The sequence below is a fragment of the Carlito syrichta genome, unplaced genomic scaffold (genome assembly GCF_000164805.1).
Source record: "Carlito syrichta isolate Samal-C Ts95f unplaced genomic scaffold, Tarsius_syrichta-2.0.1 Scaffold309653, whole genome shotgun sequence".
NCBI lineage: Eukaryota > Metazoa > Chordata > Mammalia > Primates > Tarsiidae > Carlito > Carlito syrichta.
In genome coordinates this window covers 159,511-174,738 of record NW_007253749.1, presented here as the reverse complement: position 1 = coordinate 174,738, position 15,228 = coordinate 159,511, and the positions used below count along the sequence as shown (strand labels likewise).

General features: G+C 44.0%; 1 protein-coding gene across 1 annotated transcript in view; it reads right to left on the bottom strand.

Annotated features, from left to right (window-relative positions):
* The window catches only part of LOC103269967 (WD repeat- and FYVE domain-containing protein 4-like), a 116,471-nt gene extending 106,869 nt beyond the window's left edge, over positions 1-9,602 (bottom strand). The window contains exons 1-6 of the mRNA XM_021717323.1: positions 9,531-9,602; positions 9,325-9,439; positions 8,122-8,228; positions 5,471-5,605; positions 2,844-3,033; positions 933-1,122 (exon numbers count right to left, since the gene is read on the bottom strand). Of these exons, the coding sequence (XP_021572998.1) occupies positions 933-1,122; positions 2,844-3,033; positions 5,471-5,605; positions 8,122-8,228; positions 9,325-9,439; positions 9,531-9,602 (809 nt within the window). The remainder of the gene's footprint in view (positions 1-932; positions 1,123-2,843; positions 3,034-5,470; positions 5,606-8,121; positions 8,229-9,324; positions 9,440-9,530) is intronic.
* Between the last annotated feature and the right edge of the window lie 5,626 nt (positions 9,603-15,228).

The window sequence follows — 15,228 nt, the reverse complement described above, 5'->3', positions numbered from 1 at the left end:
CAAGTCATCACCTCTAGAATTGAAGACTGGCTCTGAGGTAAAGTCTGTGAAGCACAGCAGTAAGCTGTACCAAGCAGAGGAGAAGGACATCACACACTTGCCAAGCAAGGCCCAAGGGAGCAAGATATATGGCCAAGATCAGTGAAAGCATTTGGGCCATCAAGAAATTCATTTGATTTCTGTTCCTTGCTTTCTCTAATCCCTGGACCCAATCTGAAGATGATATGGCAAGTTAGAGTGGAAGAAATTGGCCCAGGGTCAGCTGAACGGAGTCTTTCTTTGGGTTTCTCATGGCTCAAGGATTTCAGAGAGAAGTAATTTCTTGGGAGTTGATCCCAGAAAATACTAGTGAAAGGCCATGTGAGAAAGGGAAGGAAAGGAGGTCAATATGAGAGCATTCTCAAGATAGCACCTTATGGGACAACTGGAGTGAACTTTCTAGGGACTTTGGAAGCAATGTAGAGCAAGCCACACAAGAAGCAACTATGCTGAGAATGTACCCATCGGCTCCTTTCAGTCACTGGTCAAGAGCTGCTCCAGGGGGCTGTTGATTCCCAGACCCTTCTAGCCCTCCACACACCATGCAGGGCAGTTAACAGCAGTGCCAGAAGCCCTCCAAAACAAACAGAGGGTTGTGACTGGATTCTGACTGGTGAACATCAAGCCAGCAAGCATGCAGTAGATATGTGTACCCAGTGGACTAGGTGAAGCTATTATCCCTATCATCCATCAATTCTCTAAGGAAGTGACCCCATACCCATCTGCACGTTGAATTCCTTGTGTAATCAAAGGTCTCTGACCACACTCCATAGACCTTTGTATTTCAAAAGACAAAGTCTCAATATCTGTCTTCCTCCAACCACCCCAAATGAAGTTGAGCATCAAGACTTTGGTGGTCCTATGTTCTCCCCCAACAAAGCACAGCCACTTACCGAAGTAACACTTTGAGCAGCAAAGGGTAACCCTCCGCATTCTCAAAATCCAGGAAGAGAGCCGAGGAGATCGTGTAGGAGTCCTTCACGAAGCCCAGGATGAGGCTCACAGCCTCGCTCACCTCAGGGGCAGGGAGAGTGTCTGCGAGCCTGGAGAGGTTCTGGAGGGAAAGCCTGACACAGTCCATGGCTGTAGGAGGAAAGCACAGCTCCACTGAGCTCAGAAGTGAGAGCTTTACTGCCATGGACAGTCCCCTACCCCCACTGGAAACAGAATGTCAAGATGCAAATGAGAATTAATTCAAAACATGTTATGCTGGCTCTTGGCTCTAGAAGGCTGCTCTGAGGGAAGTGTCACACTGAGAAAGCATGCTGTAGACCCAGCAGGCGACAAAGGAGAGGAAAGCTGCCTCTCGACCCTCTAGTTCTCAGCATGCAGGAGAGTCCAGGTCCATTAGGCAATGAGATGCAAGACACAAGCCCCAAGCTCACCAATAACCTTAAGAAACCAATGTCGGCATTCAGCAGAAACTAGCTTAATGAAAAGTACAGGGAAAGGGCTGGGCACAATGGCTCATGTCTGTAATTCCACCACTTTGGGTGGCAGAGGCTAAAGGATTGCTTAAGCCCAGGAATTTGAACAAGCCTGGGAAATATAGTGATACCGTGTCTCTACAAAAAAAGCCAAAAATAATTTAATCAGGTGTGGTGGTGCACGCCTATTGTCCCAGCTACTCAAGAGGCTAAGGCAGAAGGATCACCTGAACCCAGGAGGTTGAGGTTGCGGTGAGCCATGATCGTGCCATCGCACTCCAACCTGGATGACAGAATAAGATCCCAAATGGAAGGAAGGAGGAGTGGGGGAGGAGGAAGGAAGGAGGGAAGGAAGGAACAGAGAAGGATGTATAAATGTGAGAGGAGATGGTGAAAAGATGCTGTGTTTTGGATGCTGAAGAAGCCAGGAGATTGGAGAATGGAAATGTGGTCACAGTGAGGGGAGGAAGGCGGCACCTACTTCTGTGGGGCCTAGCCATGGGACTTGCTGGTTATGCCAGAGTGCTGGGGAGCCAGAGAAAGGCTTGAGTCCGAAAAGAGAAGCCTTTAGATTTGCATTTGGATAGATCACTATTTTAGGGATCTCTCCCTGAGAGAAGACTCTTCTGAGTGCTCGAAAGACAAACCAGTAGATCAGGAAAAGTGTCTACAAGAACTTGAAATAGCACAAGCTTAGCCTCTCAGCTGTGAGGACTCGGAAGAGCCACAAAGAATCACAACAATCCAATAAGATTAGCAGTATTGTTATTCCCATTTCACAGATGAGAGAACTGAGGCACCCACTCAGGTGTTTAAGTGCTGAGGTCACTCAACTAGGAAGGCAGACCTGTAGTCCACACCTTGTCTCATTCTACAGCCTATGGCCTTAGCCCCTACTCATGTTTCCCAGGATAGGATCAAAGGTGCTAGAATCAGGCACCTTTGAATTTGAAATGTTATCTTCTTCTTCACTAGCTGGGTTGCTTTGGCAAGTTCTTCTACCACTCAATCTCCATTTTTCCCATTGCAAAATGGCATTAATATCTACCTCAAAGAAGCAAATGAGATCATGTACAAATGGGCCCAGTACAGTGTCTATTTGGTAATGCATGCACAGTAAATGAGTTTTCCTTCCTTCCTCCAAGAAGTATCACAATGAGCAATGAAACACTTTCATGAATGGAGCCAAGCAACGTAGGGTTATCTACTGTGGAATGACCACTCATTCATCTCTTCTTTGGCCTCAGAAATCTATACTGATGCTGCAAAAGCATTCAACAGTCTTGCTACAGAAAGTGGGCCCTCAGCTTTTGCTGTGAGAGTTTAAAGAATTCTCTTGGGTGGCCTCCAGCCTACACCTGGTCTCCTGGGACATACCCTGCAGGTATTGGATGACGCTGAGGTTCTGGGCCTTGGAGATCACCCTCAGCACACAGAAGGTGGGCTCTTTCCAGAAGCTGCAGCTGTGCTCTCGAAGACAGGTCGTGGCAATCAGTAGAGACTGGAGCTCACTTCCTGAGAGGAGTCCCTCCAGACCTTGAGGCTCGCTGCAAATGTTGAGCAACATCTGAAAAAGTAAAGAAAAGCAGCCGAAGATCTATTTAGGAAGCCTCCTTCCTATGATGGGCTTGTTCCCTACTTCTCTGGAGCACTGATGGGCATGTGTTAGTAGGGAAGAACAGGACTGTGTGTGGTCACTTTCTGCCCCAGACAAGCAGGGTCAACAAAGGCAGCTAGGAAAGTGGCAGTTTGGGGCTCGAGTTTGACCACATCATCCCTATTTAAGCAGTTGTTATCCTTTCCAAGTCAGAATAACAAAGGAATGATTGACTTCAGTGTCTTTTTATAAATAAATACAGAAGAAAATGTTACCCACAGAGTTAATAGGACCATATGCTATTTTTTAGAGTTTCTGACTGACACTCAGTCCCTACTTCTACATAAGATCACAAGAGTTATCCTAAAACCTCCTAACTGGGCTCCTTGACCTATCAATTCTGTCTTCTGATAGCTAGTAAAGAAACTTCCAATTTCTTCCTCTCCATTTGAGATGAAATTCAAACACCCTAGAACAGCTCACTGCATCCTGTGTGAATTAGTCCTGCCTCCTCTCTCACTTTATCAGGTGCAGGTCACCCTCGGGCTCTCAGTGGTCCAACAGAACCCTCTGTCAGTTCAGCAAGTATCAAAAGCTCTTTACATCAAAATAAAGGCATTAGTCCCTCCTTCCCTGTGGATGGGCAAACCTGGGTGCCATGCACCTGGGCTGCAGATCCCATTTCCCTATATCTTTTGCACGTGGATGTGGCCATGTAACCAAGGTCTCACCTTGTTCTCACCTGTCCCTGAGCAGGTGTCACTTGATCCTCTCCCCTTCCCTCATCTGTCACCTGTTCCTTCCCACTTCCCTCAATCCCTACCAGGCCAGGTTACTTCCTCTTATTCTGCCAGCCTTCAGCTCTCTGGTTACATGCCATTTTTCAGAACAATCTCCACTGATTCTCTAATATAAGTCAGGGCCCCTCATCCTCATTCCAGCACACCTTTCACTGTCCCTTCATAACACTTAAAAATTGTTAACTATGCACTCATTCCTGGGTTGATTTCCCCTGTTTGGCTCCTCCATCTTTCTGTCACCTCTAAAAGTGAGAAGTGAGACTCTTAGGCTTGCTGCAGTACTCATCAGTCTAGCATAGAGCTGTACACAGCAGAAGCCTAGCATATTTTTGTGGAATGAAGTAACAAAAACCCTTGAGGAACACAAACATAGTCTATTCCCTATGGTTACATTCTGTTCATACATCCAGAGGACTTCAAAGATAGGAGTTGCGTTAGTTCCTTGCAGGGCACGTAAAAGCCACACAGGAAAGATTTGCTAAAGTATCTAGTGTACAGTCTGGTCCTCACTTAGATATGATTTATATAAAGGCAAATGACACCTACATTTCAACAAATGCAGCTTGGGGGTAGCCTGCCATCAATGGAATTGGCCAGAACTCATGCAATACCCTCTGGTGATGATGATTTGGCTTAAGAATTATTCTAACATGGATGTTAACGTGAACACATATGTAAAATGGAAAAACACATCTGTAAATTCACCAAATGGTCACAAGTACCTGCTATGTGTGAAATGCTGTCTGAGACACTGGACACACAGATATCCGTTAGACAGTCCTCCTTGCCCTCCCCCAGCAAGGTCAGAGAAGCCGGAAGAATTTCTGGAGAATTCAGCTTCTCAAAAGCTGAGAAAGCAGAAACTGTCCAGAAGGGGGGAGGGGAAGGAAGTGAAAAGTTAGTCAGTCAGGGAGGACAGGAAAGATGGGAAATGACAAGAGGAAATTGCATTTGGTGCTTAGAGGTCTGAGGTGTCTTCTGAGAGGAGGAAAAGAGGTAGCATCACAGAACAGTTAAAAGTGAGACTGTGAGTGAACTCCCACCCACCCCAGGATGCCACACCTAGCCCCACCCATGACTACTGTGACCCCAGATGCCATGCTTATTCACCATACCTCAGTTTGTATGGATTTAGGATGACAATACTACTCATACCCTGGGATGGCAAAGAGAGCTCATGGAGGTGACCCATGTGAGGCCCATGGTACAAGCGTGGTGCAAACGCTTCAGAAGTGTTGGCTACTGTTTTGCTTGTTGGGCAAAGTATCAGAGGAGAAAGGGCCAGAGAGGAGAGGCTCCAGATGCCAGGGGGGTGGGCAGGACCAGAGAAGAGGAAAAGTCAAGTGAAGTGGGGAACCCACCTTTTGGGGAGAGATCAGGAAAGGGGACACAATGAAATAGAGAGAAAAAGAGGCAATCCATTTTCCAACCATTCAGACATTACAGGGGTGGGGTAAGGGGTGAACTGGCCCCTCTGGGAAACCAAAGAAGCTTGGGAACTAGGCTGAGAAAGACAAAAGCATCTCCAGGAATCATCCAAGAGTCTGTCCCCCCACCCCTCAAAAGCACAGTTGGCCCTGGAAGGTCAAGCTTCTCCTCCCACTTACCTGCACAAACATCCTCTGAACTTGAACATCATTCTCAAAAAGCTCATCCTTTTCCAGAGGGAAGACAAAGAAGAGGTAAAGGCACTGTAGGAGCAGGACTGGAAGCCCAGACTCAGCAACTCTGCTCAGTGTCTCCTGCATGGGAAGAGCACATGTGACCCCTGGCACCCAGGCAGCACACCAGCAGAGATAGCTCAGGCCCAGACCATCATTGGGCCTCTGTGACCATATTGGTGTAGCCTGAAAAAGTCACTTCCTCTCTATAGGCTTTAGTCCACAAGTGTGAAACGCAGACAATCAGAGGACACACCAAGGATGGCTTGAAGATGAAGTTTATATAAAGTGCCTACTAAGTGCTTGATAAAGTTAATTCTTTTATAAGCTATATGGATAATCTCATAAAAAGATGGAAAGAAGGAAGAAAAGAGAGAGGAGGGAGGAAGGGACCGTGAAAATTAGAAACAAGGGCTCCTTAGCAAATCACGCTGCTATCTGTCATTAGTGGCCTTCTGATTTAAAAGGAAAAGTAGTTGAGAGGGGAGGTTGATAATAAGGATGTAAGCAACAGGAGTGAAGACTTAATCAGGCCCTTCCCACCCTCTCATCCAGATCCCAGACACACCTCATCAAGACCCAGACAGCCCAGTAGGTGATGACAGCCAGCCACACCTCAACTAAACAGCCCAGGGCTGCCAGACAAAGTCTGAGTGGACAGGAGTCTGCAGAGACAGAGGCCAGCCTGCACATGGAGCTCCCCATGACTTTTCTTTCACAGGCTGTGCCTGCAGCCCCACTGGGATTACAACCTATAAGTGTGCTTGTGCATGTGCAAACATACGTGAGCACCGGGGGAAGGGGGTGGGGAGGCGAATCAATTTATTAATGTTTTCATGACTTCCCACCCCATTGGCTAACCTTATAGACATGGTGGGCAAGTTAGAGAAATATAAAGAAAGAATGCAATCTGAGCCAGAATCAGCAGCCTGCTGGTCCTAGCCTTCCCCCTAAAAATTTCCAGTACATGGTAATGTCCTCCCCTTTGTTTAACACCTGGTTAACCTTGACCCCCTCTGGTGGCTCTCCCTGTCCTTCCCCACTGCACAGGGACAGAAACAAGTCCTTAGGTAAATGTGTCTGAAGTGAGACTCCACCTCAAAAAAATAAAAAATAAATAAATGAAGAATGCACGGCTCAGCCTGTAATCCCGCGCTTTGAGAGGCTGCGATGAGTGGATTGCCTGAGCCCGCGGGTGCGAGACCTGCCCAGGCAACTTGGTGAGACCTCATCTCTACAATAAATCGAAAATTAGCTGTGCATGGTAGCACGTGCCTGTAGTTCCAGCTATTTGGAAGGCTGAGGCGGAAAGATCACGGGAGTCCAGCAGGTCGAGGCTGCGGTGGCCGGGAGTGTGCCACCACACTCCAGTCTGGGCGACAGAGTGAGACTCCAACTCAAATTAAAAAAAAAATGTGTCACTAATCAGACTGCAGAGTTCTTCACTGAAACAAAAGAGCCCTTGTTCTGAGCTTCAGACTACTGTGCCTGAAGGTGGCCCAGGCAGTTTAAGCCGAAGAAAAGTCAGGTGGATCTCACTCCAGCTAACTTCCCACGTCAGCCTCCAATCCCTAGCCCCAGACAGTGACTGCAGGCTGTGCTCCTATCACACCTCCATGCACAGATCCAAATGCCCATCTAGTGTCCATGTTCACCTAGTGAAGCAGCTTTGGAACTGGGGAACAGGTAGAGATTGGAAGAATTTTGAGAAGTTACACGAGAGCAGCAGTCACTCCATCTGGTTCCTTGCTGTGTTCCTGGCATGCACTGGCACTCCTGCTAAACCCATGAGTCTCTGGGTCTGCCCTGTACACGGCCTCTGGCCACTTCTGCTGATGGTCACAGCTGCCAGGGGCCACTTCCACCTTAGAGGACACCAGTCATCAGCAAACCACTCAGGGAAGAAACCTCAGGCTCCCAGCTTCAGAGTGGAAGGACATGACCACAACCAGGATGAGGCATAGATGGGAAGGGAGGAAAGTAGAGTCAGCCTTATTTGAGCATCATTTCTGTTCAGGTGCAAGACAGGTGCTACCTACAGGTGCACAACATTCTGACTGACTTTAATAGGATGCAATACGGAACAATGGCTCAGAGCATGGGTTCTGGAGTCAGACAGACTGTCATTGCACAGCATAGGTCAGCCTGTTTTCTCATCACTAACATAGCATCACCATAAGCCTACTCTATTCATAGGGTCTTTAGGAGTATCAATTGACACAATGCCTAAGACACACCTAGCCTTGTCCCCCAAGTAAGAAGTAGTCAATAAGTATTAGCACTTATTATCCCACACTAATCCTAGAAGAGAAGTGTTATTATTCCCAATCTTCAAATTAGAAATACAACCAAAGGCAGAAAGACAAAGCCATTTGCCCACAATTATACACAGCTTGTCAACTGGAAAGGCAGGATTCAAGTCTGAATCTCAGACTCTGACGTCTATGTTCTATACCAGAAGGGGAGGAGAAACAATAAGTCAGTTTCATGAAAAAAAAACAAACAAACATCCTCTTGGGACATGCTACCACCCTGGACCTCCCCCTCCACATGAATGAGGCGTGACCAGAGCAGGGGCCGATGGGCCTGGGACTCACCGAGTCTGTACCTGTGAGCACATACACCGACTTCAGGAGCAGGTAGCCACCCTGGTCCACATCTCCCCTCCACCGCAGCAACTTCCCCACTGCCACCCGTGCTTGCTCTGGAAGAAAGTGTCATTAACAGGGCATTCAGTGACCTGCCCACTAGCCTCTCTCCAACAGGGCATCCTATCCCCAGACACGACTGAGCATCTGTAGAGGACTTTGGTCTCCTGCCTACATATCCCCAAAGTCACCTGAATCTGTGGCAAGCATCCCACACTCAGTCAGACTAATCTCCTTAGAGAACAACTTTTATCATGCAACCATTTCTGTTTAACAACTATCAATGACTCCCTACTATCAATGAGTAAAAACAAGCCCCTCGGCTACCCACAATCCAGAATCTTCCCCCACCTCCTATGTCACACAGCCCCTTCTCTTGCAGGAATCCCTGCAGTCTACACCGTGCTTGAGCTGTTCCTTCCCCCTTGAAGTCCCTCCTGTCCCACAACCCTCAGGCCCCATGAAATTCTGCCCAGCCTCCAGGGACCAGCTGAAATTAGTAGATGAATGCAAGTCAAGAGATTCAGCAAAAATTACATACTTTGGCCTCTTTATCTTTTCAGGACCAAACTCTCCACTGACCACACAAGTCACCTCTGATCCTAACACTTATTTACCCAGATACCCTGGTCTTGTGTGTGTGTCTGTTTCTGTGTGTGCCTGTTTGTCTCTTTTTGTACTGTCTCTTTGTGTATTATGTATCTATGTGTCTGCGTGTGTAGAGTGTATGTCTATTTGTAGTATCTGTGAGCAGTGTCTGTAAATGTATCTGTGTGTAGTGTGTGTATCTCTGTGTTTCTTTGTGGGATTGTGTGTGTCTGTGTGTAAGGTATTAGTGTGTGTCTGTGTGTAGCATTTGTGTATAGTGTCTCTCTGTGTAGTATATTGTGTACAGTGTGTGCAATGTACCTGTGTGTGCTGTGTGTGTCTATGTTCGTGTTCCAGAAGCAGCAAAGCTCCCTGAGCCTCCTTCCCACCCGCCCCCGCCGCCGCCTTTCTCTGCATCCCCAAGGCACTCCATAGCAAAGAGAGTCCTCCTGCTCTTTGGCAAGCAACACTTCATTAAAAAAGCAGATAGGCAGAGGCCAGAAAGGGGTCTGCAGAGCTGTGTTGCTCTTCATAAAGTATTATTCAGCACCTCTATTCTCTCACCTGCAGGCTTCCCCACAAGGGCCTTCTGCAGTTCTTGGACAAGCTGTTCGGAAACCTCTTCTGCCAGTCTTTGGAGACTAGGAAAACAGATGATCCCAACAGAGTGCTCCCAGGCCTGAAATACAACAAACAGGATCCGCTCAGAGATGTCAACATTACAAGCAAGGCATGAGCATCACCATGCCTTCCTTCTTACCAACTCAAACCCATGACTCAGCTTCTGTCCCCAGGTGCATCCCAAAGGCCATCAACTTGTCCACCCTCACAGCTTCAGCCATCATCGCTACACCAATGCCTCTAAATTACATAACTGCCTACTGTGCTCCAGACCCACATATGGAATTGCCTTAGACGTCCCCTCCATGAACACATGCTCCTGAGACATCAAACACACAGAGCCCAACCCACCACCTTCCCCCATGGCCTGCTACATCTGGTGTCAGTGGATGGTCCTGCCCAGTGTCCATTCATGTGGCATCATGAGGGCACCAAGAGTGACTCCCCAGGTCTCCTTCTCCCTCAATCCCCAACAAATTGCTATGCTTCACAAATTCTCCTCATAGACAATTTTCAAATCTTGTGCAGATATCTTAGTTTCAGTCATTCAATTATTTTCTTTAGATAACTTCTAAAAAGTGGAATTGCCATTCTTACTGGAGTTAGATGGTATCTGAATATGATTTTGATTTGCACATCTCTTGTGATCAGTGAGGCCTAGCATTTCTGTTGGCTGTTCATATGTCTTCTTTTGAGAAATGTCTATTCATGTCTTTTGCCTACTTTTTAATAGCTCACGTTTTCCTTTTGGCACGTTTGAGTTCCTTGTAGATCCTGGATGTTAGGTCTTTGTCAGATATACAGTTAGCAAATATCATTTCCCATTCTATGGGTTGTCTCCCTGCTTTCTTGATGGTTTCTCTTGCTTCACAAAAGGTTTTCAGTTTGATAAGACCCCAATTGTCTATCTTATCTTTTATGGCATATGCTTTTGGGGTTATGATCAAGAATTGCCTATTCCAATGTGCAAAAGGGTATCTCCTGCATTTTCTTCTAAGATTCTTATAGTTTGAGATATTATATGTGAAGATGCAGAGAAAAGGGAATGTTTCTACGCTATTGGCGGGAGTGTGAACTAGTTCAACCTCTATGGAAAACAGTTTTCAGTCACTAGTTTTAAAAGAACTAGAAATTGACCTTTCATATGACCCAGCAATTCTTCTGGGAATATACCCAGAGGGAATCAAATCATTCTACACAAAAAATACCTGTACACGCATGTTTATTGCAACACTGTTTACAATAGTAAAATCATGGAACCAACCCTACTTTCCATCTAAAGTGGACTGGATTTTTAAAATGTGGTACATATACACAATGGAGTATTACGCAGTCATAAAGAAGGACAAAATTATGGACTTCACAGCAATTTGGTTGGATTTAGAGTCTATCATACTCAGTGACCACAGAAACAAAGAACTGAATACCACATGTTCTTACTCATAAGTGGGTCCTGAACATTTATTCCAATACTACAAGAGAGGGTTGACTGTAGCAGGAGTCTGCCAGAGTTGGGGGGAGGCAGATATAGCATCACTAAAGGTACCTGATCCTAAGCCAGGGGAAGTGAGGACCAGCGGGAGGCCCAAGCTTCACCTGCACATAGACAATTTATGACCTCATCCTGACTTGTACCCCACATCTCTACAATAAAATAAAGAAACGAAAAGAGGGATTGCAAGTTAAAGAGTGTGCTTTTATTTTGCAATGCTTTGGTGCATTCTACTAACTCGTTTCTCCAGGTAAAGTTGAACAGACTAGACCTCACAGGCTCCATGTGAGTGAGATGGCTTCTCTACACCCACATCAACAATGAGCACTTCTATGCTTTCATCCTTAGTGAAAACCTCACAAGAGAAAAAAATATCTCGGTCACAGCCTTTTGATTATTAGATTAGATAACTGTTACTCTATTACTCTATTAGTGTTTTCACTATTTTATTATTTATTTTTAAAAGTTCTTTGTATATTAAAAAGACATTAATTTTGGTCCACTATATAACTGCAATTATTTCAAGTTTGTCATTTTTTTTTAATTTGGTATTGTTTGGTTTTGCCATACAGAAATCTGAAATTTGTATGCAATCAAATTTCTCAATCTATTCCTTCGCTTTCTGGCTTTAGTTTCAGGCTTAAAAAAGTCTTCCTCAATCCGTTATTGTCTTTAATCTTCTGTTTTTCATTTTCCTTAAAATTCTTTCTTATCTGTACCTTCTCTATTTCTATCCTACCTTGTCATCTTTTTCCTCAGACTTTTACACCTTAACAGAATACTATTTAATAAAAGTCAAGAGTTTTAAAATTCTGTTTGGAATGCCGAACTTTTCAGAACGTCTTCCCAGTTTCTGTAGCAATCCTATTCATAGGTCTGCTTTTCATCAGAGTCTTGGGCAGATGTCCTTTTTTCTTTGTTCTACCATGTTGTCACAGGCCGAGTTTACCAGTCCAGGGATGCGGACAACTCTCCAGACCAGTTATCAGAGTGGAGAGACTGCCCTTAGCTCTCCATTGCTAAGGGAAATTCACCATTCCCAGTTCCCACCAGGAAGATAGATTGCTGTGCACATTCCTGACATCTGGTAGCCTCCATGAAATGAAGTTTTGCTGGGCTGCCATCCACTCACCCTCACTCACCATCAGTATTAATTAAATTCTTGCCTAAAGACCTGATTGGTTTTTTTTTAAAGCTGAGCTCATCCATCTAGAAAAGATAAGAAGGACATCAAAATCCTAAAGGAAAAATTTTTTTTAAAAAAATATCTTAAAGAGGTTTATTCTGAGCTAGTAAGAGTGACCACAGCCCGAGGAAACCAATCTCAAGGAGTACTGAGAAAGTGCACCCTAGGCAGTTGGATTGCAGTTTGGTTTTATATATGTTATGGAGGTGGAGTTGCAGGCAAAGGCATAAATCATTACACGGAAGATATGCATTGGTTTGACCCCAAAACGCAGGATATCTTGAAGTAAGGGCTTATAGGTTATAAGTGGATTCAGAGATTTTTTTTTTTTTTTTGCAATTAGTTAAAGGAGAAAGGTTATGTTTAAACTTGGAGTCAGCAGAAAGGAATGATTCAAAGTTAAGATAAGCATGCCATGTAGCAAGACTGATGACCTGCAGGCATGACTTCACTCTTGTGTGGCATGGCCTTAGGTCTTGTCTATACTTTGGTATCTTACTGTCACAAAGAGTATTGCCACAAATAGTCTGTTCCTATCAGTCTTATGATCTCAGTTTTACATTAATGCTGGCCAGTTTTTGTGCCTAAGCTACAAAAGGAAGGGGGTTATACCCCCTTCCTGTTACAGTCAGGAACTCAATTTTCTAAGGTTTTTCTGACTAGCTTGTAGGGCAGCTGGGCCACGACAGATTCAGGAGTCTTGACTATTTTTACTCACAATACATCAACATCAGATGTGTGGGCTTTTCCTCCACTCGACGGCCAGTTCTCTGATTCTCCAGACACCAACTAGATGTCTGGAAACATTTTTAATGTGTTTCTTGCCATGACACTAAGTTGGCTTAAAAAATATCAACCTTTAAAAATCTTCTCTTTATTAAAAGACCCTATAAACAAAGTGAAGAGGCAAACCACAGACTAGGAGAAAATATTTCCAATGCATATAACTGACAAATAATTTGTATCCAGACCCCTATTAATTAATGAGAAAAAGACAAACAACCCAATTTTTAAAAAATGGACAAAACTGACAAGCATGGAAAGCAGAATTACCCAAGCAGAAGAAAGAATCTCAGAGCTTGAAGACCAAAATATAGAACTAACCCAAACTCTTAAAAACACAGAAAACAAGCTCAAAAAGACAGAACAAAACCTTCAAGAGATGGGTGATTACTTCAAGAGACCAAACCTAAGAGTAATTGGCATACCTGAGGCAGAAAGAGAGACAGAGACCACACTAGAACAAACTTTCCATGAGATCATTCAAGAAAACTTCCCTTATCTAATCAAAGATGCAAAAATTCAAACACAAGAGATTCAGAGAACCCCTGCAAGACAACAAATGAGAAGACCAACTCCTTGACACATAATAATTCGCCTAACCAAAGTAGGTATAAAAGAAAAGATCCTAAAGGCAGCAAGAGAAAAAGGCCAGGTCAGCTACCATGGAAGATCAATCAGAATAGCAGCAGATTTATCTACAGAAACCCTACAGGCTAGGAGAGCTTGGAGCCCTGTCTTCAAAGTCCTAAAAGATAAACAATTTCAACCAAGAATAACTTACCCGGCCAAGCTAAGCTTCATCAGCGAGGGAGAATTAAAATCTTTCCCAGATATCCAATCCCTAAGAACTTATGCTGCCACCAAACCACCTCTACATGAAACACTTAAGAAAGTACTAAACACAGAAAAAAAGGAAAAAAGAACAATGTTCTTCAAAAGAGTACAGGGAAAAGAATAAAATATGCAAGAACCAACCCCAAACCAAAAGAAAGACAAAAAAGAACCAAGTGGAAGAACAACAATACTATAAGAATTCTATGAAAGGGATAAACTCTCACATTTCAATAATTAGCCTGAATGTAAATGGACTAAACGCACCAATGAAAAGACACAGAATGGCAAAATGGATAAAATATCAGCAGGCAACAATATACTGCCTTCAAGAGACTCACCTCACTAGAAAGGACAAATACAGACTCAAAGTAAGAGGATGGGAAACAAACTTTCAGGTGAATGGAACACAAAAGAAAGGAGGAGTTGTGATCCTAATTTCAGACAAAATACCATTTAAGCTATCAAAAATTTAAAAAGATACAGAGGGTTACTACATAATGATAAAAGGTTCACTCCATCAACAGGAAATATCTATCTTAAACATATATGCACCCAACATAGGTGTGCCAATTTTCATAAAGTAACTTCTAGGAAAACTAAAGAAGGATATTGACCTTAACACCATCATAACTGGGGACTTTAATACCCCACTCACAACCCTAGACAGAACATCAGGACAAAAACTCAACAAGGAGATCCGGAACCTCAATGTGACTCTGGATCAAATGGACTTAATTGATACCTACAGAACACTCCATCCAAAGACCAGGGAATACACATTCTACTCATCACTGCATGGAACATATTCTAAGATCGACCACATAATTGGACATAAATCAAGCATAAGCAAATTTAAAAGGACTGAAATTCTACCATGCACTTTCTCGGACCACAGTGGAATAAAAATAAACATTGACACCAACAAAGTCCCCCCAAAACCCACAAAGACATGGACATTAAACAATATGATGCTAAACAACTCCTGGGTCAATGATGAAATCAAAACAGGGATCAAAAGATACCTGGAAACAAATGAAAATGAAGAAACATCTTACCAAAATCTCTTCGATGCCTTAAAAGCTGTAGTAAGAGGGGAATTTATATCCCTACAAACACACATGAAGAAAATGGAAGGAACACAAACTAACAGCCTAACAAGGCACCTAGGGAAGCTGGAAAAGCAAGACCACAAAAACCCTAATTTCAGTAGAAGAATCCAGATCACCAAAATAAAAGCACAAATCCAGGACATAGAACACAAAAAGATAATACAAAAAATCAATGAAACAAAAAACTGGTTCTTCAAAAGGATAAACAAGATTGATGTTCCCCTAGCTAGACTGACCAAGAGAAAACGAGAAAAAACCCAAATAAGCACAACCAGAAACACAAAGGATGAAGTCATATCAGACCCTGAAGAAATACAAAAGATCATTAGAGACTACTACACACACTTATATGGAAACAAACTTGAAAACCTTAAGGAAATGGAGGACTTTCTGACATTACACAACCTACCTAGTTTGGAACCAGAAGAGATTGAGACCCTAAA